At 42.1% G+C, this 24192-nt stretch overlaps 1 protein-coding gene across 1 annotated transcript in view; it reads left to right on the top strand.

The window, feature by feature from the left end:
• Carmil1 (capping protein regulator and myosin 1 linker 1) overlaps positions 1–24192 on the top strand; it is a 303045-nt gene that overhangs the window by 269605 nt on the left and 9248 nt on the right. Inside the window, exons 32-37 of the mRNA XM_033761782.1 lie at positions 141–337; positions 8679–8791; positions 14590–15019; positions 18710–18791; positions 19947–20159; positions 22799–22939. Of these exons, the coding sequence (XP_033617673.1) occupies positions 141–337; positions 8679–8791; positions 14590–15019; positions 18710–18791; positions 19947–20159; positions 22799–22939 (1176 nt within the window). The remainder of the gene's footprint in view (positions 1–140; positions 338–8678; positions 8792–14589; positions 15020–18709; positions 18792–19946; positions 20160–22798; positions 22940–24192) is intronic.

Here is a 24192-nt window from a genome sequence, read left to right as displayed (position 1 = left end):
CCCAAGGCCACTCTGGGCATAGTTGTGAGGGGTACTGTGTGTGTGAATAGGTGTTTTTCTGATAGGCTTAAATTACTTTTCTGAGTTTCCTATCCATCCCACTGCATTACACTTTGGTCTTGAGCTCTGTTTTGTTGTAGAAATGGAATTTGACCTGGATAAAGCCCTGGAAGAGGTGCCAATTCATGTGGAAGACCCACCCTTCCCATCTGCCAGGCAAGAGAAGCGGAGCTCAGGGTTCATCTCCGAGTTGCCCTCAGAAGAGGGCAGGAAGCTGGAGCACTTTACTAAGCTGAGGCCAAAGCGGAATAAGAAGCAGCAGCCCACACAGGCAGCGGTAGGTGGGCACCCGGCAGAAACCCTCTCCCCCCACATCCCAAAAGCATACAGTCGTGGAGATAGGGCTCTTTCTCTACATGGTGTACACAGGGAGCATCTTCACTCCCTGCTGTGTAGCACTTAGAGGACCACCCAACTCTTGAAAGACCCTAGGAAAATAACAGACATGTGGGTGAGATGGATAGGCTACGTCCATAGCATTTTATAGTGTCTGGGAGACAAGACACAAACTCACTAGCGAAAGAGCTTATTTGTAATTGATTTTGGGATGCACACATGGCCTCTATCCCCTCTGTGTGGACCTCCTATTAAGGCCTCTCTGCTTGCTGAGCTGCACACTGTGTGACCAAGTGGCTCCGAATGGGTACATCAGGCGGTGATTCTTGCTCCCCTGGCCAGTAGAAGATGGGACTGTCAGTGCAGAGGAGCCTGGCAGGGATCACCCCAGGCCTCTTCCTTGTTAATGCCTTACCTGTCCTGAGACAGGTTGTTTCATCTCCTGGCTTTCCTGTTTCTTTAGAGTTACCAAGATCTTTCTTCCCTACCTGCTCACCCCAGAACCACCCTTCAGTTCCGCCTAACCTCATCCTGACCGTTTCCTAGCAGCACTGTCCCCCGCCATTCTTCCTCTTCCTGGTGTCTGCATAGTGCGTGACACCAGAGGCGAGTCCTTTCTCAAGGGTGCCTTCTTGCTGGTCCTGGAGTTGTCACTTGCTGCATCTCCCTCAAAGCCCTGGATTTCCTGTCTGTCAGTGTCTGCTGTGTGTCTGAGCCCCATGATCAGGCTCTCTGCTGCTCACAGCAGACCGTCCTGAAGCAGCTGCCTTTTCTGAGATGCATCTGCCTGTGGAACACCTCAGGCCCAAAGGGTTTAAAGCCAGAGCTTTGCTCTCTCCCCTGGCCAGTCACTACTATCAGATCTTTCAGATCTCGTCTCCAGCGAGTCAACACTTCTACTGAAAGCCCTCCCTTTTGCTGTACTCCCACAGAGCTGTGTGTAGGACTCCAGGGAGGCTTGTCTCACAGACTAATCTAGCACAGTGTACAGCCTGAGCAACCTTCCAGGGCCTATACTCTCAGCACGTACTATTTCCTCAGCCTCTCCTGTTCTGTAATTCCAGGCCTGTGACTTCTCATCCATGGTGATATGCTCAGCACTCAGAACATGTTTTGCTGAGTGATTACTGGATAAAATGGTGGGTGGCAGCAAACAAAGGTGGATGTAGGTCACAACAACGTGTCTGCATGATCAGCAGTTACTAGCTCTAGATCAGGCTCTTCTGTTTGGTTTGTTGACCTAATTTGAAGGGTGTAGACTAACACCATTTCAAATACAAAAACTCTTAGGGCCAGGGATTTATCTCAGTGGTTCTGCCACCTGCCTTGCAAGCACAAGGACCCGAGTTCAATCCCTGGTACCAAAAAAAACCTCTTCTATCATGCATTATTTTCCAATCTATTTGATGTTGGATTTTTTAGCACACTATTTCAGAGTTACAAACATTTTCCTTTTAAATAAGGAATGACTTTGTAGGGTGCGTACTAGGGATTGAACGACAAGCCTTTGCACTAAGCTGTATTCCTGCCCTTTTTAAAACAAGGTCTCACTAAGTTGCCCAGGCTGGACGTGAACTGCATCCTCCTACTTCAGCCTCCCAGAGTACAGCCTATGCCACTGTGCCTGTCTAAAAGTTCTTTTCAAATAGGGAAAAGGACACCTTCCCACTCAGTAGCTCACACTGTAGATTCCAGGTTGTTACTGACTAAATAGTTCTGTGGAAAATCATTAACAGTATACTATAAATGTGAAATAATGGTTTAAGCTTCCCCATGTTTAAATCAGTGACTCTTGGAAAAAGAATTTTGAATTCTCTTTTCTTTATGCATTTGAAAAGCCAAGAAAGGTGGAAGGAAGCTTGAAAGGGACTTGGGGGAGGAGTGGAGACTGGAGGGAGATGGGATTTCTTTTCTCACCCATGGCTGGCATCTTGGCTGAAGTTATGGTAACAAAAGACAGATTAACAAGAGGAAAGCTAAATGTAAACTAAATGTGTAAACTAAGTTTTCACAACATGGGCCCCTTCAGAACTGAGTACCCTAAGGAACAGGGAAATCTGTACTTTTCTGCCCAATCTGATGAGGAAGCGAGTAATTGAGGAGACTCACAAACAAGGCAGGAGGGTCTCATAGTCTTCAGCTAGGGGTGCCAGGCCTGTGAACCCAGGTTCTTCTCTCAGAGATGAAAACATTTCCTGTCCTCCAGGGACAGAGCGGGTGCCTGGAAAGGAAAGCTTCATTATTGCTTCCAGAGCAAATGGTGAGGGGAGAACAATGACTTTCCTTTTCCTGCTGTTTTCCTGAGTCCCCTAGGGCCATATTCTGGGGTCCTGAACCTCAATGAACCCTACAGAAATTGTGCTTTTGTCCCCACTCTGAGAATTTCCAGTGAGTCCCAAGGTAAAGGTTATGGCCAGAGGATGCTGACACCTGGCTTTTCCCCAGAGCGCTGTTGACTGGGAGCTATGGTCACAAGCTTTTTCATGGTTTCCGTAGGGAAAGTGCTTTACTTCATGATTTCACAGAGCTGATGGTTTTCCTGGTTCTGTCTTGTCTCATCCCCAGGAGATGGCCACCAGGTGCTGTCTCCATATTTTTCAGAGAGGACCAGGAAGTAGATGATTAGGGTGTATTTACTTTTACTACTAGTGTTCAGTCGCAGGCATCATTTCCTACTGCCATTTTCTTGCTAGGATTCATAGACCTTGCTCATCCTAAATGCTACTTTCACTTTTCTAGAGCCCGCCCTTGACCTCTGCTGCCCCTGGTGAGAACATCTGGGTATCAGAATTCTCCAAGCCATGGCTAGCTCAAATGCTGACATACCATGTCTACTGGGCCAAAAATAGTAATAGTGCAATTCTTGATTATTGTATCAAAAATATACAAATGAAAATCATGTAAGTATGAAAAGTCGATGACCATTTTATTTTTAAGAAGGAATAAACATTCAATCTTGGGTCAAATTATAATCATTTAAAATTGCCAGAGGGCTGGGCATTTAGCTCAGTGGTGCTGCAACTGCCTCACAAGCTCAAGGTCCTGAGTTTGATTCCCAGTTACCCCCCCCCAAATTTTCCAGACATGTTATTAATGATGGGTATGGATTAGGCTCTACATTTTAATTCTCACCCCCCCAAAAACCCAAAATAATCATAACAAATAAAATACCAACTTCTTTTTCTTTTTTCCACTTCATAACAATGTACATAAAGACTCTTGGCCTCTTGCTGCAGCTGATGTGACCATAGAATTTAATGTTCTACCATCACAGCAGAGGAGGGTGAGACCAACATGTGCACCTGCTCTCAGCAGCTGTGGCTGGACAAGGTGTGTGGTCTGAGCCTGAGCCAATTTCTCTGTAAAATAATAGCATTGCAGCCAGGAAGGGTGGTACACATCTGTAATTCCAGCACTCTGGGAGGCTGAGACAGGGTGATCATAAATTTAATCCCTGCTTGGACAACTTAGTGATTTACAGAGACAGACCCTGTCTCAAAAAATAAAAAGGTGTGAGGATGTGGCTCAGTACTGCAAAAGGAAACATACAAAAAAACCACATTGCTTACTCTTGAATTTTCATGAGAAAAGAGTATACAGCCCTGTATTAAATGTAAATATTGTCCTTCAAAGCTTGTCTGATTCATTAGTATTAGCTGTCTTTATAATATGAATATGTTGCTCTATTCCTCACCCCCACACTCAAATGAAGGAAGTGATTTGATGTCACTCTTAAGGAACAACTCAACAAATTCTACAAAAATTCCTATTCAGAATTCTTTTCTCATTGAAGGAACTTGCAGAAAGTCTGTGCTTTTGGGGACAGAGCTTCACATGGGTGAAATAAGCAGGGAAGCCAGGTTCAGTGGCACACACCTGTAATCCCATCTAGTCTGGTGACTTAAGTCAGGAGGCTCGCACGGTCCAGGCCAGTCTGGGCGATTTAGCAAGACCCTATCTCAGAGTGAAGTAAGGAGGTCCAGAGGCATAGCTCAGTGGTAGAGCTCATGCTTAGTACGGATGAGGGAAGCAAGAAAGGGAGGGAGCGAGAAAGGAACAAACGAATAAACAAACAGAAAAAGAATGGAAGTGCCTGTTCTGAAAGTATTAGATTGTCCCAGCATACCTGTGAAAGGGCATAACAGAGAAAAGTTGGGTGAGGGACTGTTGTTCATAAGTAGGAGAACATTGGCCACTCCAGGAGATAAACTTCTGTTGTGTCAATTCCCTGATATTTTGAAGTTTATTTCTCACTCATGTCCTAGTCCATTGTGGGTATTTCTGGCCAAGGCCTATCATGATCCTCAGAGGCTCTGCTGCCTCATTTTAATGGCTCCGCCTTCCCCTTGCCACACAGCCATTCAGCTGGAGGGTAATGTGTAAAACCCTGCTGTGCTCAGCAAGGGTTTGCAGGCCAGGCCTGAAAGCTGGACTTGCATATGAATTCCACCAATGAGGATTTGGCCACACTCTAAATAAGCCTGAGAAATTCCATCCACAGGGCCTGCTAGGGACAGAGGACTGTGGTATGACCTCTGTCACCCAGCTCAGCTCCTGCCTGCTGCCAACCGAAGCAGAAAGGTGCTTTGAGAGAGATCGGGGACTGCAGTTATAGGACAGAACCCTGGTCTCTAGATCTGACTCTGCCACCATGAGAACCGTCTCCCCAGGGAGGGAGCTTTAAGGGTGATCCACACGTCACTCAAGGGAGTGTGAAGCCGGGGCAGACACCTGAGCAGCCCTCAACCTCCTCTGAGTTGGTTTCATGTGCCTGCAGCTGCTTCCCTCTAGTGCCATGTCAGTACTCATCAGTTTGCGGTGTGATCTTGGCACACCCCTGCCCCTTGGCCTGGGGATGAAACCTCCAACTCTAATGAGAGCTGACGAACCCCTGCTACTGCATTTCCTCCCCTGTGTTTTGAGTGGCAGCATCGCAGTGTTTGAAGGGCCTTTGAAGCCACCTTGTCCAGCCCTCCTCCGGTACTTAAAACCCCCTACACAGCCATCAGCTGGCCATTCTTTCCGCACTGAACTCTTTCTCTGAAGCTGCTGTTTCCAAAAGCTCTAATTACTTGCAAATTATTTTCTGTGCTAATAAAAATCTTCAGTTTTAACCTAGCCATTGTGTTTTTGTCTTCCGGAGTGGCACAGGGTATTTAAGTCTCTTCTGTGGAATTACAAGTATTTATGGATCATTCCAAGGTCTTTTCTTCTCCAATCTAAACTTCCTCCTCTTTTCCACGTTCCTCATATTATTCTGCATGGAATCCATTTATAAATTTTGTTATTCTGTTGTGAATAAACTACAGAATTGGTCATCTCACTCCCTCCTTTTAAAGACTGTATTCCTACTAATTCCACAAATTACATTTGCCTATTTGATGATTATTTCATTCAGGTGACCAGCATTGGTCTTACTCTCAGGGAAGGACCTATAATCTGTTGTTCTATGCATATTTCAGACAGAGGAAAGGAGCAAACATGCAACAGAATTTAGAACATGTAATCAAAACTTATCTAGAAATGCTAGTATACTTCAAGTTACAGCTCACAGCCCCCAGATGAACCACATTTCTGTCCCTATTTGCAAAAGCATCTGGGAAGATAGGTTTGTTGATCATATTGATTCTCTGAATAAGTCGGGATTTTGTTACTAAGTAAAACAAAAGACTAAACAAGATAGAAGTCTAGCAGTTTCTGCTATTTGTTCAGTTGAGCAAGTTTATTGTCTATCCTATTTTCGATGCTTTTGTTCAAAGAACGGTGTTTGATTTTTATCTTTAGCATTCCCTGGGATTGATAATTTTTATCAATGTGCTATTATGATGACTCCTAACAAGTTTTTCTAACATCGTGCCACGATTGATTTAATGTAATATTTTTGCTGAGTTTAATTATACTGCTAGGCATTGTTTGCATCTGTGTGCGTAAATGAGAGTCCCTTACTTTTTCTCTTCTGGACTGCCCATCTACTTTGGGTTTCCCAGTTACACTATTTTCATAACGTGAGTTATGAAAAGCCACCTCTCCTTTCCTAATCTGAAACCATTTGCCTTTTACAGAGATTGCCTGTTCTTCCTGGGAAGCCACTGGGGCTGAAGTGTCTGTGTAAAGCATGTATGTGATGATATACATTATAGATTGTTTTTCTAGGTTGTTGTTTTGTTTTTTTAGTTTTTGCTGTAGATCTTTTCAGGTTGCATAATTCATCTAGAGGTCATTCTGATAATTTGTGTTTTTCTAAAATATTGTCGCTTAGTCTAATCATTTATTTATAGAATTCTCAAGAGTTTTAATCTCTGCTGTATTGATAGCTACATCTCCTTTTTTCTTACTTCCAGTTTATTTTAATGCTCTTGCTCATTACTCAATTTTGTAGCTCTTTTTTATTGATCTTTTTCAAAGAATCAGCTTTTAGCTTCATCTCTCAAGTTCGTTAATTTTTGTTTTACATTACCTTCATTTTAATTCCTTTGGGTTCCTTTTTTCCGCTTGCTTCCTTAGCTCATCAATTTTCTACTTTCTTACTGGCTAACATATACATATAAGATCCTGTGGTTATTCAGCTGCTAATTAGCACTCTTCCGGTGATGCTGTTCCTTCCTTCCCATTTCTCTCCATCCAGTCTTTGAAGACAAGTGAGTTTTGGCAGCTGCCCCGTCAGATCCAGGTGCGGTGCCTACTGTTTCTCCCTGCTGTAATCACGTTAATAATTCTGGCAGAGAGAAGACAGAGGGTGGTCTGAATTGTCTTCAATCCTTGTAATCACCAGCTCATCCAAGCATTCGCACATTATCTTTTAGCATTTACTTATACACCCGAGGTGTAAAATCTGCCTCCTTTATTTCTCAAATAGCAGCCGCAGCAGTTCCAGTTTTATTTGCAGGTGCTGTTCTGGGACTGTGAAAGCAGCCAAGATGACCAGAGCAGGCCTGAGGTTCCTGTCTTCCTCTCTACAGCTGCTCGACTCTTTCCACTCTGATGTTTATCTTCCTTGACAGAAAAGATGAGAATCTAATCTTTTCCTGTGCGAGAAAATGAGCTAAAGCAGCGTGTGCATTTGGCCTTGAACTCTTTTCGTGGACTTCGTTTAGCTCCATGCTTGGATTTCTCTGCTGCTCTTCTTCCAGTGGGTGCCCCCTCCTGCTGCTTTCAGATTAGCAGTTGCATTTTAAAGTGTGCCTCACTGATGGTGTCCTCAGGATACTGGACTTCTCAAAATCTATCTACTCTGGTGTCTTTATCTCTAAAATGACACAGTTAGGCTGGGGATCCGAAGGTGCATCCAGCCCCACAGCTTGGCCTGGCCTGTGCAGAGCAGATGGCTTTGTTGTCAGCTCTGCACCTCCACATCTGCGATCTTGACCTTCTCTACATCCCCAGAGAACCTCGCACCAGCTGCGAATTCTCTTTTAAAGTGGAGAAAAAGACAAAGCCCAAGAGGAAAATTCGCACAAGTAAAAAAGTAATGTTTTTCTCTTAGAACAGAAAGGAGACTCATTTGAGGAAAGCCCCATGTTTAAGACCGTGTGTTGTGGGTCACATGCTGCTTAATCTGTCCCTCAGGTGACCTGTATGGGTGCCCCCTCATCCTCTGAGCTACTGTCTGATGTATGACTTACCAACAACTATGACAAAATTCTTTTCTTTTCAGCTCAAAGGAGAGATGTGAGAGTGAAGTTATAATTCACAAAACACATGTAAACTACGAAGCTCTCTCTCAGTGTAAGGGACTGCTATTGCTGTAGATGGTCTATTCTCTATTCTTTTTCAAAAAGGAAAATGGTGAGACAAGCAAGTTCTACTCTATCTTTTGGAGTCAATACAGATGTTCAAAGTGAGCTGCTTTTTCTGTTTTGCTCAAATTAAGAACTTCACTGGTTTCCTATTTATTGTAAGATGTAGGAAAACCTTGCTCTGATCAGTGTAAAGTACCATGTAGATGGGTATAATTATTTTTATTATTCACATTATTCCGTTCACATTCATATTACCTGTTATATGTTATTTACTCACTTTTCAGCCTTCTTCAAATGTGTACACTCTTCACAGTCTTTTCGGTCCAAGCTTCTGATACACTGATCGTCGCGAGTCCCCATCAGGCAGTGTTTACACTGCACTCATAGTTTCTTCCTGTCAGTGTTACAGCTGTGTACATGGCTTATATTCCAATAGAGTATATAGTGCCCATTTTAGTGACTCTTGTTCCTCTCACGTCCTATTCATGAGACCTAGTAACTAGTTGAATTGGATGTGAATTAATGCCTTTCTTTGCTTTGCAGGTTTGTGCTGCTGGCATAGTCTCCCAAGATGGAGAGCAGAATGGTCTTATGGGGAGAGTGGACGAAGGTGTAGATGAATTTTTCACTAAGAAAGTGACCAGAATGGATTCCAAGTGAGTTCATTTAATTCTCATACTGTAATACATTTCACATTTAGATTACTAACAATTAGTATATTAAATCTAACTTTTTCCATAAGATTTACTATTCTGTTGGTTTTACAAAATATGTCCTCCAGGCCAGCCACATCAGTGTCACCTGGGAGTATGTTAGAAGTACAAATTCTCAGCTTGTCCGCTAGACTTACTGAATCAAAAACTGAAGGTGGGGCTTGGCAGTCTGTGTTCAGAAGCCGTCCAGGTTCTGCTGACGCATGCTCAAGTGTGAGAAGTTCTGTAATATTCTAAAATCAAACTAAGAATCATGCCATCCAAGGCAACTCTTAAGGGCAGTGATAGCAAATCTTTTAGAGTTTTTAACGATAATATAAATAGCCAGCTGTGGCATGTATGCCATAGGTTCACCAGTGCTGCTTTAGGGCTTTATTACAGTCATCTGGATGATAACATTACAAGGTTCTGAGCATCAGCAGGTTGGAATTGCTTACTGCAGGCAGTGTTCTTGTCATAGTCAGACGCACTTGCTGTTGGGGACAAGGCTCAGTCATCCTTCAATGGCGTGATCTAATGATGTCATAATGACAGCAGCATTCATAGAGGGGTTCAGGGTTAGCCTGTGAAGAGTTTACTCTGCATTTTGTTATTAATAAGATGGAGTTTTCTTAGAAGACAGTTCAGTGTTACTTCTGTAAATAGTTGTTTAACTTGAAACACTGGTTTGTAAGTGTGATTTGTACCAAGTTATTCAATCCCCAAATAAATGTAGATCCATCGAATGAAACACTCCTAACATGGATCTGTGTCCGTGAAGTGTCTTTCTCCTTGAGATATGAAATTCAGCGGTGAACGTAATCCACACTGATAAGCAGAGCACAAGTAGCAGGGCACAGAGGGGAAGAGCCAGTCACTCCTTATGTGAACGTGTCTTATCTTGCCTCAGCAGGATGGTGAAGTAGAAATAAGTTCAATTTTTATATCCCTTACAATATAACTTCCTTAATCTTGTAAGTTTTAGGACCCAATTATTTTTCATCATTGACACTGGCCTTGAAGCTAAGCATCATATACTTGGCAAAATCCTATTCTGTCTTTCAAGATTCCCATGACTGTCTGCTTCCCACCAAAATATTAGCTGCTTTTTGTCTGCTGCTGACTTACTGCCTTTTCCTCAGAGTTTATTTAGCTTTTTATTCTTTTATAAGGAGTAGACGGGTGTAATCTCTATGTTAAAGACTCAAGAAATACCACGATAAACAAAACAAAATGGAAAGTCCTCTTCATGAATTACGTTCAAGTCTGGTTTTGCAAATAGGATGCTGTACCTCAGGAGCAATGCCTGAGTCTTGTCATATCTTATAACTTTGTTGTGTCACTACAGACCAAATTAAAACTCTGACCCTGCTAGTGATTGTATTGAGACAGTCCTTGCCTGTCTCCATATAAACTACAGATACCATCATAGGCTCTTCATAGACTTTAGAAATTTGTATTTAGTTAGCCGAAAGATCCATGAGTATTCAATGTGACTCCCCCCAGTGTGATTTCCTCTTCCATTAATGCTGCTTTCATCTTTCATTGGTTTCTAATGAATTGACTGAAGGTATTTGGTCCCAAATGAAAATTGGATGAATTTTTTTTAATTTATAAGTTTTTTTTGTAGTGCGTATTTGGAATCCACTCCTTGTGAAGAATTGGTATATGCACCTAACACATCTTAATTCCTTTGCTCATTAACTTTTCATCACCTCTCCTCCTTTCCCTTCCCTCTGTCTCTTGATCCCCTTCCCATCTGAGAAAGATCCATCTTTCTACTTCCTATTATTTTTTATTTTGTTCTTTCATTTATAATTTGGATTTCTCCTGTAACTAAAACCATGCAAGATTTAAGCTTGTATGTCTAATTTATTTCACTTAACATTGTGGTCTTACGGTGCATCCATTTTCTGCAGATGACTCGAGTTTATTGTTTTTATGGCAGTGTCATACTTCATTGTGTGTCAGCACCACACTTTCTTTATCCATTCATCTGCTGATAAACACACGGGCTGCTTCCGATATTTAGCTATTATGAGTTGTGCTTCTGTAAACATGGATATGCATGGATTGAGTATCACTGTACGGTGGACCCTCATACCCACCTGACCAGCCTGACATATGAACATCGTGGGTTAATTAGGTTAGTAGAAGATTCATCTGCCTCTTATCTGTAGCGTGTGCCCAGGTATCTCAGCTGTATTGATTTAGTTACAACCAAATCTCAGGTTTGTAAGTCAAAGGTCCACTGTAATGCATTGTCTTTAAGTCTTTGGGGAAGATACCTACAAGAGAAATAGCTAGATCAAAAGGAATCTTAATTTTAGTTTTTTGAGAAATTTCCATGATGGTTTAACTAGTTTACATTCCCACTAACAGTGTAGAAGTGTTCCAGTTTTCCTTGTAGCCTCACCAGCATCAGTTATTATTTGATTTCTTGATGATAGCTATTCTTTTTGGGGTAAGGTGGAATTTCAGTGTTATAATTCACATTTCTCTAGTGGCCAACAATGTTGAATGGTTTTTCATATATTTATTGGTGATTTGTACTCCTTATATGAAGTTTCTGTTCATTTTGCTAGCCCCTTTTTTATTGGGTCTTTTATGGAGTCTAACTTTTTTGAGTTCTTTGTATATTCTAGATGTGAGTCTTCTGTCTGAGAAATAGCTGGCAAAAATTTATTCACATTTTGTAGGTTTTTCTTTATGCTCTGTTGTTTCTTTTGCTGGGTAGAAGCTTTTTAATTTGATAATATTTGTGGATTCTTGGTATTATTTCCTGTGAACTGAATTTCTGTTTAGAAAGTTCTTTCTTATGCCTGTGACTCCAAGACTTTTACCTATTGTATATTCCAGCAGGTTAAATGTTTCTGTTTTAGCTTTTAATTCTTTGATCCATTTTGATTTTAGATTTTAGTGAGTGATATGATGGGTCTAGATTCAATCTTCTGGATTGAATATGGATAGCCAGCTTTTCCAACATGATTTATTAAAGAGTTTATCTTTCCTCCAGTGTGTAGGCCTCTTTGTCGAAGATTGAATAATGTGCTCTATTCTATTCCATTGATCTTCGTATCTTTTTTTTTCCTCATGTGCCAGTACCATGCTGTTTTCATTGCTTTGACTTTGCACTGTAACTTTAAGTCCAGGATTGTCTTGCCTCCTGCTTTGTTCTTATTACTAAGGGTAGCTTTTGTTTTCTGGGCCTCTTCTGGTTCCATATTAATTTTCAGATTTCTTTCTCCAGTTCTGTAATGAAGGCTGTTGGTATTTTAGTTGCATTAAGTCTGTATATTAATTTTGGAAATGTGGTTATTTTGATTATATTGCTTTTCCCTATCCAGGAAGAGGTGTTATCTTTCCATTTTCTGAACTTTTCTTTGATTTCCTTTTTCAGTGTGCTGTAGCTTTCATTGTAGAGGTCTTTCACTTCCTTAGGTTAAATCCTAGACATTTAATTTTTTAAAATTTATTTTAATGTAATACAAAGAGATATTAATAAAGAAAATATAAAATATATTCTATGAAAAAATAATTTTTCATAACAAAATTATTAGAGAGGAACAATGGTAAATACACTGCGTGTCATGATTATAAAAGAATGTTTTCATTTGCTAATTTCTCAACTCATTTCCTAATAATATTATACCCTTTTTTGCATAAAACATTTTAATTATTGACAAAATATCTCACACTTGGTATAATTTTGAACACTGCCTCTGATGTCCCCTCATTGTTTGGCACAAACTCCCTTCACTTCATCCTCTTTCTTTTTCTATTTCTATCGGCTGAAATCATTTTTACTTCACCCCTTTGTTTTGATGGTGCACCCCCTGCAGTTGGGGAACAGTGGAAATGCATTTATGTAAATCAAATACCTTCCTTTTTGATTAACAGTGTCACTAGGGTTGCAATTAGTTGTGGGTTGGAATCCATTTTTTTTACGTTTAATAAATTTTATTTTATCCCATTCCCCTCTTCAAGCCCCCCCGCATATACAAAAGCTTTGTTGGTTGGAATCCATTTTACTTTGGAATTTTGAAAACTGCTCCATTGTCTTTTATCTTCTTGTGTTCCAATACTATCTTTGTGACTTGTTTTGTCATTCTGTAGAATCACTTGGGATCACCTTTGTTTTCAGTGTATTAAAATTTTAGGTTGATATGCTGTAGAGTAAGTTGTTTGTTTAGCCAATCTAGTGGGGACTTGTAATGGACATGGAAATTCACATCCATTGGTACTGGAACTTTTCTTGAGTTAGTTCCTTCACAATTTCTTTCTTTCCTTTTTTGCTGTACTCTTTCTCTTAAACTTCCATTATTCAATTGTATATTTCTTCTGTTGGCCCATTTATTTTTACCTTTTCTCTTCTAATTTCTCATTCTTTATGTGTCCCTCCCCCACATCCTGGGAGATGTCTTGGAGTTGTATCAGACAGCCATAAGTTTCTACTTCTCCTATCACATTTTACTATTAGTCTTATTTTGTGGGTACTTTTTTTTTTTTTTTTTTTTTTTTTTTTTGTACTTTTTTGGTACTGGGGATTGAACTTGGGTCCTTGCGCTTGTGAGGCAAGTGGTGGAACCACTGAGCTAAACCCCCAGCCCCATATTTTATTTTTCTTTCATGTTGAAATGGAGTGGGGCACAAACAAGCTTCTTGGAAACCTCTGCATGGGGCTTGCTGACCGGGGGCTTCATGCAGGGTGACCCTCTTGGGGTCTCCCTGACTGTCAAACTCTTCCAGACTTTCTCATGAGCTTTGCAGACTTGTGTGCAGCTGCCACCTCTTTTGGGATCCAGAGTAGAGCAGTGGTGAGGGTCATCACTGGAGCCTCCCGGATCCACGGTTGTACACTCAGCTCAGCTACACCCAGAGTTTCTCTGGTTTACTCTCTGCAAAAACTAATGTAAATGGCTTTAGCTAGCTGTCCTCTCTAAAGCTCCCTTCAGTGTCACCTCCTGCAGTGATCTTGCTCTTCCTTTTGGAGCAGCACAAACCCACTTGCTTCTAGGCCTTCAGTTTAGCTTCCAGCCTTTTTAGATCTGTGAAGTTGTGTGTAATTATTTGCTTCTGACTTTGTTGATTTTTGCTTTTTCTCCTATGTGACTCATGCCTCTTTTTCAATCCCTTGCTGAACATTAGTGGAGATTCAGAGGAGTTGAATGAGTATTCAGTCCTTTGGTCTTAACTGGAAGACATTTGTCTGTGATCACTTACTCTTTCTCCCCTTCTATTTCCCAAGTTGCAAAATATTCTCTTTCCAAAACCTCAAGTGAGGCTCACTCTGTCTTTGCACATTGTCACACCCTTCAGTGGTTGTTACACTTAAGCAAGTCTTTGAGCATTCAGGGTGGGTTTTCATGTGGTAATCATCTCACCCTCTCCAGCATATACCTCCCCCTTTAAACAAGGCAGTTGCCCACCCACATCTCCACTCAAGCCAGCCTCATTGGAAGTTCACACACATAGAGACCTGTGACTAGAGCATTTGAACATTAAAACACACCTCATCTCTGTCCTAGTCTTCCCACTGATACGTGCATCTTCTCAGTCTTTCCTTGTGCCATGTCTCCTGGGCAGACATGAACACAATATTCCATGCTCCTCTCCTAAATTCAGTGGCTCTACTTTATAGAGTCTCAGAATGGCAGCTGTGTGTGCAGCCATCTCCATATTTATGTCGTGGCTGAGTGTGCTGGGAATCGTGTGTATAGTCAGACCCACAGGATCCATCCATGTCTTGCTTGGGAATGCAGGAGGACTTCCTCAAGAGGCTCAGAGTCCCACGAGCTTAGTGAAGGAGGAGATGAAAAGAAGAAGCGAGACTGTCGGAAAAGCAGCTTTCTCAATTTAATCAAATCCCGATCCAAGTCTGATCGACCCCCAACAGTCTTGATGACAGAAGAACCCTCCTCACCAAAAGGGACCATCAGAAGTTCAGCTGTAGATAGCCCCAGGAGGGAGCCGAAGGCCACAGAGCACAATGGGAGTTCAGACCGTGCAGAGGAGATGAAAGCACCAGACTCCCTTGAAGAGAACCCAGGCGAGGAAGCAGTGCGCCTGGAGCGTGGGGACAGTAGGAGCAGCCCACAAGGGGGACGCAGGTATGGCGTCCAGGTGATGGGTAGCGGTCTGCTGGCTGAGATGAAGGCCAAGCAGGAACGGAGAGCCGCCAGTGCCCAGAAGGTAAGAACCTTCTCTTCCTCCTGTGTGCATGTTGGTCACCACTTGATTTTCATGGGAGACCGAAGTACAGAAAAATAGCCTGTTGGTTAAATAAAAATCTAAGAACAAAGGATTTATCCAGGAAGAACCCAGGGTCAGACCATGAAGGCAGTAATGGCCCATTTCCGTTTCAGTCCTGGATCATATTTAGGGGAGGAGCGAACAGGCTGGATGGGAGATAGTTTGCTGGCCTTGAACTCCTGCCCTTTCCCACAGGCTCAGGGGCTTCCTGTACATGTCATGAAATCTGCATCAGCCATTACAGGTGTGCCTACATCCTGGGGGCACTGAGCCTGCTAGTCCAGGTGGACCCCTGAGGGGACTTGGAGATAGGGGAACTGACAAGCAAATAAAAACTCTGAAACCAGACTACAATTATGTAAAGGTAGAATCTAGTCTCCAGTTATTCCATAAAGTATCCATTTTCCAAACCTCAAAGCCTTTTCCCATATCCTAGCTTTAAATGACCCAAGAAAAAGTCAAGTATCCTTTCAGAATTAATTGAATATATACTTGATTATTCATATATATTCATTCCTATGAAGAAAAATCTACAAAATTTTAAATTTTGAGTCCTCCATAAACGTGACTTTTAAAGCATTTTTTATCATTTGAGCCTCTTTTTAAAGTGTTCTTAGTGTCTTTTTTTCTTATACCCTTGTTTTGTTCAATAGCTACTTAAAGAAATGTCTTTGTGAGCCAGGCGTGGTGGCACATGCCTGTAATCCCAGCACTCAGGTGGCTGAGGCAGGAGGATCACTGTGAGTTCGAGACGAGCCTGGGCTACATAGTGAGTTCTAGGTCAGTCTCAATTACATAGTGAGACCCTGTCCCAAAAAACAAACAAACAAAAAAAAATGTCTTTGTTACAATTATGAAGAGAAATATGCCCGTGTTTCACTCTGGTTTTGGTTTCTCTGCATATCCTCATTGATTTTTACTTTTACAAAATGGGGTTCCCCAAAGAAAGGAAAATGGAACATCTGTTTTATTTGAAAAATCAGAAGAAAATTCTCTCCAATGAACCCTTGATTTTCAGAAAGTAATGGTAAACTACATGCCAGATATAGAAGGCTCTTTTATGTTACTTCTAAACAACTTTTTCATTACGTCCTGGATCCTATAGGAGTTGACAACTGTTTACCATGGCCTCCTATCAGCACCAGTGTTGTCTACAATTGCCTAGTTCCTAATCCCTCCCAGTTCACTCACGAGCCTTTCAGAAAGGTTGAGAGGAAGACTATGGAACTACATCCTGCCACTTAGTTCTACAAAGAAGGTCATGTTATGCCCCTCACTGATCAGAAAAATGAATAAATACTACAGCTGCATCATTAGTGAATCAGATGCCCAAATACATTTTAATCTATTTTATAAATTTATTTTTAACAATGAGTGTACTGTTTTCACCAATGAGCTGTTTATTTTTTCACTGTTTCCAGTGATGAACAGCTGTTTTTTGGTGGAAAGATGAGTGTTTTTTTCTGTGCGTCTTGGATTGATATATTAATTGACTCAGAGTGACAGAATCCTTATGGTTTATGTATTAGTTTGTTGGAGGCCCATACTGATATTCCCTTAGCGCCATCTAGTGTCAAATTAAACAACCACCATCATTGAAAATTTTTATCCGATATTCATACCAATCATGGATATTCCATCAAAAAAGTTTTTTAAAAGGATTTTTAGCCTTAGAACATTTTCCCTTAAAATGTCATTGCTGTCTTTACAAAGGTAGTAACGTAAACAACTATGGTCAATGCATTGTGGGAAAAATAAATGGTGTCTTCAACCTCTCAGAAGAATTCTCTTTACATTAATTGCATTTAAGAAATGCATTTTTTAAAAAAGAATGGCGAATGTGTAGATAGGTCATTTTTCACTTATTAGCAGAGGGGCATAGCAGTTCATGAAGACCAAGAGGGTGTATCTTTTCTTCTGAGAGCCACGAGCTCTGCTGCCTGCCTTCAAAAACAGTTGGCACTGCATTGTTTTACCCTGGTTTTGCACAATTTTGGATTTCTAACTACTTCAGAAAATCTGGACTAGAAAAGGAGAAAGAAAACTTAAGTTGCAGACAAATGAAGTTCTGGGTACAAAGCATAAGGAGCACCCTGGAGTGCTGAGAGTGCCCCAGAAAGGGTCTGGAAGGGAGAGGTCCCCATTGAGACTTCCTGGCTGACAGACACTTGTCCTGGGCACAAAGCACTGGCCTGGGGCTTCCTTCACATGGCGATGCCACCTTGTGCGGCCTTCATAGCTGTGGAGCTAGTTGCACACTTCTCCTACCAAAGCCACCCACTCCCTCCTCCTGTCTGTCTTGATGGAATCTCTTGACATCCCTGGTACTTCCTCTGATGGACAGAGCTGGCACTTCTGGATTTGGGGGTGCACTGAGCAAGCAAGAATTCAGCCATAGTCACTGATTTCTCCAGTGTTACCCAGACCATTTTAAAGCTGGCATTGGCAGCAGACTCTTGCTTTTGGAGTTTGCCAGAGGAAGGAACAGGCTGTCTAGGGAAACACCTTGTCTCCTGCTCTACCTACCCACCTTATTTTTGTTTCTTAGACAAGAGGTAAGTGTAGATCATTTTGGTCAGTAGACTTTGCACATATTAATCAAACTCGAGGCCTTGTAGTTCATCCTCTTTTTGCCTCACTCTAATGCAGACTTTTGCATAGTAAGGTGGAAGGCTGATTTCTAACTTGCCCACTTCAGCTACTTCCCTAAGATAGTAGCACTTAAGGTGCCTTGTCTTTGTCATCACACACTCCTCTGCCTATGGATTAATTTATTTTTATTTTATTTATATATTTTTGGTGCCGGGGATCGAACTCAGGACCTTGCACTTGCAAGGCAGGCAGCAGGACAACCGAGCTAAATCCCCAGCCCCTGCTCTGCCTTTTTAAAAGTTAACTGAAACCCAGGGTGTAGCTCAGTGGTCATGCGCTTAGCTAGCGTGGGCAAGGCCCTGCATTCCACCCCAGCAAAAACAAAAATTATAGCTCTCCCACTGTACCTTCCCCCCAAGTGTACATCTGTGTCCTGTGGCTCGGCCTCCACAGCAGTAAAGGCTGCCCATTTTAGGCCCCTTTTCTCCTATGATATATGTTGAGTTTGAAAACGGGTACACTGCTTTTAAAACTAGAAATTGTTAGAGGGTGAAGGGAGGGGAAGGGTATTGGGAAAAACAAGAACCAATATATGTCATGTAAAGGTACAAGATCCCAATGATAAATGTAACTGTTTTGTTTGCTTTGAATGTACCGATAAACTTAATGAAAAAAAAACTTAGAAACTGTTGTAAGGCAGATATGGATAGGATCCTGTAAATGTGTAGAGCAGGAGTGTCCCCTCACATCGAGCATGAGGGCTGCCAGCCACGTAGGTGTCGGACAAGAATGAAAAGAAGTGTCACTGAGTCACTACCTTCCCCTGGCCCATGCACCTCTCACCTGGGGGATCCCCAAAACTGTGAGAACAAACCTAGAACCAAATGTGTTTCACATGGCTGTGTTCCAGCAGTAAAGGCCTAGGGTTATAAATAAGCCAGACACGCTATTCTTTGTTGTCACTTGTTTTACCCACCTTTTCCGTCCTTTTACCTACTGTTAACTTACACTGTGTTGGGGTGGATTTGACTTTTTTAGAAGCTTGGGAATGATGCCTTGTCCCAGGATTTTCCAAGCCCAGCTTTGAGCAGCGTGGAACGGTTGGATGGAGGTGGTGCAGGTAAGACGGGCCATGCAGTCACCCATGAGGAAGATCACCTCTAGCTTCAGCCATCATCTGTGATTGACAAAAGAGAAATAAAAGCAGGCAGCTAAGGGAAAACCTCTGTTCTGTGTGCTCTCAGCTGTCACCTGGGAGAGCCAAGTCCCCTCTGATTACTCTCCCCCTCAGCCGGGTCTCCTGTGATTGAAGCCTTGTTCAAAGAACTAAGCTATGGGCATTTTGGAGGGGGTGGAGTGGCACTGGGATGTGATTAATGGCATGTAGAAAGTGGGCAGTTAGTTTGATATCAGGGAATAATCTTCCCCATAACTTGAATATATATGAAATCCAGTATTCTTTGTTCCTCTGACTTTTTAAATGGCATAAAAGGATAAGATGCCTTAGATGGAAACTGGGAAGAAACTTGTAAATCGCATGTTAGGTTCCTGGTTTTGCTGGATGCTCTTCTGACTTACTGTAGTACCTTTATATAGTAAGAGTTGAACTATAAATTACAATAAATCAGCTTATTTTTTGCCAATTATCTGGTTAAGTACCACTATGGATGGAGATGCAGAATGACAGGACATTTCTGGAGAACTCTTCTAACCACCAGACATGCGCTGTGGCCATCAGCATAGCCCTGCTCTCTCAGAACCTGTAGCCAGAGCCTTGCCTAATGGTTGTCTAGAACTGAGGAGTTTCCAATTGACTCTATCCGACTTGAGGGAGATCTCCTTCAGAGGCATTAAGAACTACTCTTCTCGTTGTACAAGACTATGGAGCTGTCCACAATGAAATGTTAAACTTGCCATTTCTGGAGTATTCGGGAATAATCAGAAAAGCCCTATCAAGGGCCAGAGAAGTAGCTCAGTGGCATAGCAAGCACCACCTGCCTGGCAAATACGAGGTCCTGAGTTTGATCCCTGGTAACAAAAAAAAAAAAAAAAAAAAAAAAAAAAAGAGAGAGAGATAAAAAGAAAAGCAGTATCAAGCTCATTACTTTCTGTGAAGAATTTTAATCCTTTCACAGCATGTTTGGCATCTAAAATATCTATGATGAGAAATGGCAATAATGATTGTATCAGTTTGTACCAAACTTCTATCTTCAAATTATTGGTTTCTTTGACTTTTGGTCTTCAAGTTTGCTTTTTGTGCCCCTTTTTGTTCTAGTGCCTAAATCTCATCCAGGCCTTCCAGAGAACCGCTTTGGTTTGGGAACTCCAGAAAAGAATGCCAAAGCAGAGCCCAAAGTGGAAGTAAGCACAAGGTCTCGCAGCTCTTCCAGCTCACTGACCAGCCCGAAGCCCCTCTTGCAGTCCCCCAAGCCCGCCCTGGCAGCACGGCCCACCATTCCGCAGAAACCAAGAACTGGCTCCCGGCCTGGTAAGGCTCTGCCCGGGCTGGGAATCACACCAAGGCCAGGCAGCTTCTCAGGGCTAGTAGATGCATGTCATTCTCCATGGGTACTGGTGAATTGGGTGCAGGAGCTTCTGTGGGGACATCCCAAGAAACCCACAGGGAGATATGAAAGGGGCAAAGCCTGGGGGATTCATTTCCTTTGTTCAACGCCAAGACTCATACGTTCCGGTGTTGGAGACCCTGAGACTGTCCTTGTTTCCATGGCTACAGGTTGGTTGGTAGGCAAGACAGGAAAGTGAGGCATCTCCATGTGTGATTGGGTGTTCTGAAATCTGTCTCCCGGGTTTAGACACTTGCAAAGGCTGAGATGTAAGAACGCAGACCACCAGAGGGAAAGCACATGCACTTGTTTTCCCACCTTTCTCTGTGACATATTAAGGGTTTGCAACAGGATTGGGCAAGCTATGGGCCAGTTTTTAATAAATAATGTTATGCTGGACAGAGCCACATCATTTGTAATGGTTTTGTCTGTATCTACATTTGTAGACTGTCACTGGGCATAGTAGTTGCAGCTGGATGTGTAGTCTAAGATGTTCATTCTCTGGCAATTTACCATGAAATTTTCTGATAATTAAATTAGAAAATCTAATAATAGAAGAAACTTTAAAATTTTAGAAATGAGTTAGACTCTGCCTTATTCTCTTCCACAAATAGTCTGCCTCAGGCCTTTCTTCTTGAACAACTTTCCATTGTAAGGTCTTTCATACATGAAAGTTGAATGGGTATGATAGTGAACCCCTCTTCCCTTTCCCTACAAAAATTAGGCAAGCAGGGCTAGCGATAGTCAGATCATCACTGTCATTGTCATGATCATGGCTTTTCTCTTTTGCGGGGAGAGCTGGGAATCGAACTTAGGACCTTGCACTTGTCAGACAGGTATGGTGCCACTGAGCTATATCGCTGGCCTAATCATGGCTCTTCCTAACTAAACCCTTAACTCTGTCAGGCACGATGCTAAGCACTGTATGTGGACAGACTTACTGTGCTTCTTGATGCTACATTTCACACTGAGGAGTGAGAGGCACAGGATGCTAAGTTTGCCAGCCCCACCCCTGGGGAAGAGCAGCCTGGCACCTGCAATCGGAGATAGTCTCCTGCTGAGCCCCCGATTGGGCACACATGTGTCAAGTAGGATGTGGAGCCCACTATAGTAAGGCACCATGCAGATGAGCTGGAAAGGAGGGGAAACGCCGTAACCTGTGTGCCCAACTGGTAGATTTTTCTCATTTTATCTTGTACATTCAGTTCACTCCCCGTACAGCCAGCCTATCAGTGTTCATCAGTCCCTTGGGAAACCCCGGTTTGCAGTCATCTAAGAGAAGCCACAAAGGCGGCAACCTCAAGAGACTTACCCTTAGGAAATCCTAATTCTGCTGGAACTTTTTCACAAAAAAAGTACTTTTATGGTGGGAAACACAAGCCATTCCTAGTGCATACAAAATACCTCATCATAGAATGAATAGGGAGTATAGAAGTGAGGAAACATTTTAAATGAAAAGCAAACACTTATAAGAAGACGGTTTGGCCCTAGTATTTTTTTTCTTTTCTTTTTTTTTTTTTTGGCCCTAAGATTTTTTTATCAGCCAGTTGTGCCTCTAGTCTAAAATAAAGAAACAACTCCTATAAAATGAATCTAATCCAGTCTGTGGAGTGTTTTGGCTCCCCATTTGTAAATGCTGAACATGAGACCAGCTGCAATCCAATATTCTGTGGCAAGAACCTTTAATTTTCTGTTTACTTACCAAATACACTCCTTTATTTTATAGCACTTAGTATTTTGAGAGTTATGTTAATGAGCAGTTGATTTAGCAGAGCAGACATTTTCAACGCATCTCCATGTTCTTCTCCACTAGAGTTCTGAGAGGTGGTCAGGGTCCCAATGTCTTGTTGTGTCTCTGCATTTTTTTACGAAGGAAGTGGTGACTTGAATTGAATATCTAAGAATGAAGAGAACCACCTATGATCTATGTGAGTGTGTGCACATGCCCATGCCGACTGGAGACTTACCGTGCTGTTAATAGAACAGAGAAAGGAGCGAGGTTCAGTAACCTTTGCAATCAGAGTGAAACAGTGCAGGCTGTAGGAGGAAGAGGCTAGAATTCTAGTCCTAGCTGGCTTGTTTTCATTTAGCTTAGATCATTTAATCTTTTCATTTGTCCAATGACCAAAGTTCTGTGTGATTCTGAAAAATCCATAATTCTGAATTATTTCTCGGGACCTTCAGTATGTGTATGTAGGTACGTGAACGTGTGTATGTTGTGATGCTGTAATGTGTCATGCTTGTGACAACTGCATTATGTTTGAGGCAGAAGAAACGTGTGGCTCGCCTACAGCCTGATTTCCAAATATCAGCCCATTGAAATGCTCTGTCTGCGATGTAGATTCACATCTGTGCAAATTTTAACCTTGTATTTTAGTATTCATCATTTTTTGTTTTTGTTCATGGATGTTTCTTGACTAAGCAGGAACACAAAAGTACTTACTGCCCAGAAAATATTATGATGCTTTTTTCTCTTAGTCATCTGTATGTAATGATTTACCTGGCTTGTGTGCTTCGACTCCAGTTGTGGAAGAGTTTGATCCCTGTGTTTGTCTCTCTGTAGAGGATGTCCCAGACTCTCCATCCGGCCCTAGTTCCCCTAAAGTTGCTCTGCTTCCTCCTGTCCTGAAAAAAGTCCCCTCAGACAAGGAGAGAGATGGGCAGAATAGCCCCCAGCCCAGCCCCAGGACATATTCCCAGGAAGGTAAGCACTTCTTTTCTTTGGGACTGCTCTACCCAAGGAGGATCATTTCAAAAGAAAAAATCTTTGGAAGGGGAGGAGGGGATGAAGGGAGGGCAGGGACAAGGGAAAAAGTAAGAACCAAGACCTGTCATGTAAAGGTACAAGATCCCAATGATGAATGTAACTGTACTGTATACCTAAAATGTACCAATAAATTCAGTGAGAGGAAAAAAAAGAAAAAGAAAAAAATCTTAATCCCAGATTTAACCACTGTCTTAGAGTTCAAGTCAACTCCCCTCAGATTAAATTTTTGGAACGAGAGGAGTGTTTTAGTTTAGAAACTGATGACAATTGAACCTGAAAGGAGAAATGAGACTCAGAGCTGAGAGGCCTGAATCACTGGGTGTCCCTGAGCTGGCTCCCAGCTCGTGAGGAGCTCCTTAATCAGCATTCGTGTCCTGCTTGGCGCTGCCTGTAGTTCTCTCAGTCCATTCTTTTCCCTTGTGTTATCAGTACCCATTGCCAAGGTTCTGAAACAGTGAGCGCAGTGGAGCCCAAGAGGCCTTGTAGCCCATGGTGCTCATTCGGCCACGAGTCACATGCCTCTCATCCTTGGGGGTGCAACACTTGCCTGAACACTCTCAAGGGGTCATTGCACCATTTGTTTGTATGCTGTGACTTGAAGACTTCCACCTTCTGTCACTCGCCTTGCCCATTCAGTTGCCTTTTGCTTTCCATCCTGTATAAAGTAGAATATAAATGCTGTCTCTAAGCCCCACCTGTACCTGTAAAGAAATTCTGGAGTCACACAAACCATCATCCTTGTCCAGGTGGCTCTTACTATAATTTGGAGTTGCTGCATTTTACTTTAAATTTTTTTGTGCTAGAATCCTTTGCTCTCTAGCTCTGATGTCTTCCTACCTTGGTCTGTCTATTTTCCTTTATTGGTAATAGTCTTAGGTTGAAATTAATAAAAGGTTTTACTGAATGTGTTTTTTTGGATTAGGAGTCTAGTCAAAACAAAACAAAACAAGACGTTGAGAATTTTCTCCATTCTGCAGAAATATTTGGTGAGAAGAAACCTCACCTGTTTTAAAAAGATAGAGCCAAGCATGGTGGCACACGCCTGTAATCCCAGCACTTGGGAGACTGAGGCAGGAGGATCACTGTGAATTCAAGACCATCCTGAACTATACAGTGAAACCCTTTCTCAAAAAAAAAAAAAAAAAAAAAAAAAAAAAAAAAAAAAAAAAAAAAAAAAACCCAAAAACAGT

The sequence above is a fragment of the Fukomys damarensis genome, unplaced genomic scaffold (genome assembly GCF_012274545.1).
Source record: "Fukomys damarensis isolate Sample0158 unplaced genomic scaffold, DMR_v1.0_HiC HiC_scaffold_10, whole genome shotgun sequence".
NCBI classification, from domain to species: Eukaryota; Metazoa; Chordata; class Mammalia; order Rodentia; family Bathyergidae; genus Fukomys; species Fukomys damarensis.
This window is presented reverse-complemented; position numbering and strand designations above follow the sequence as displayed.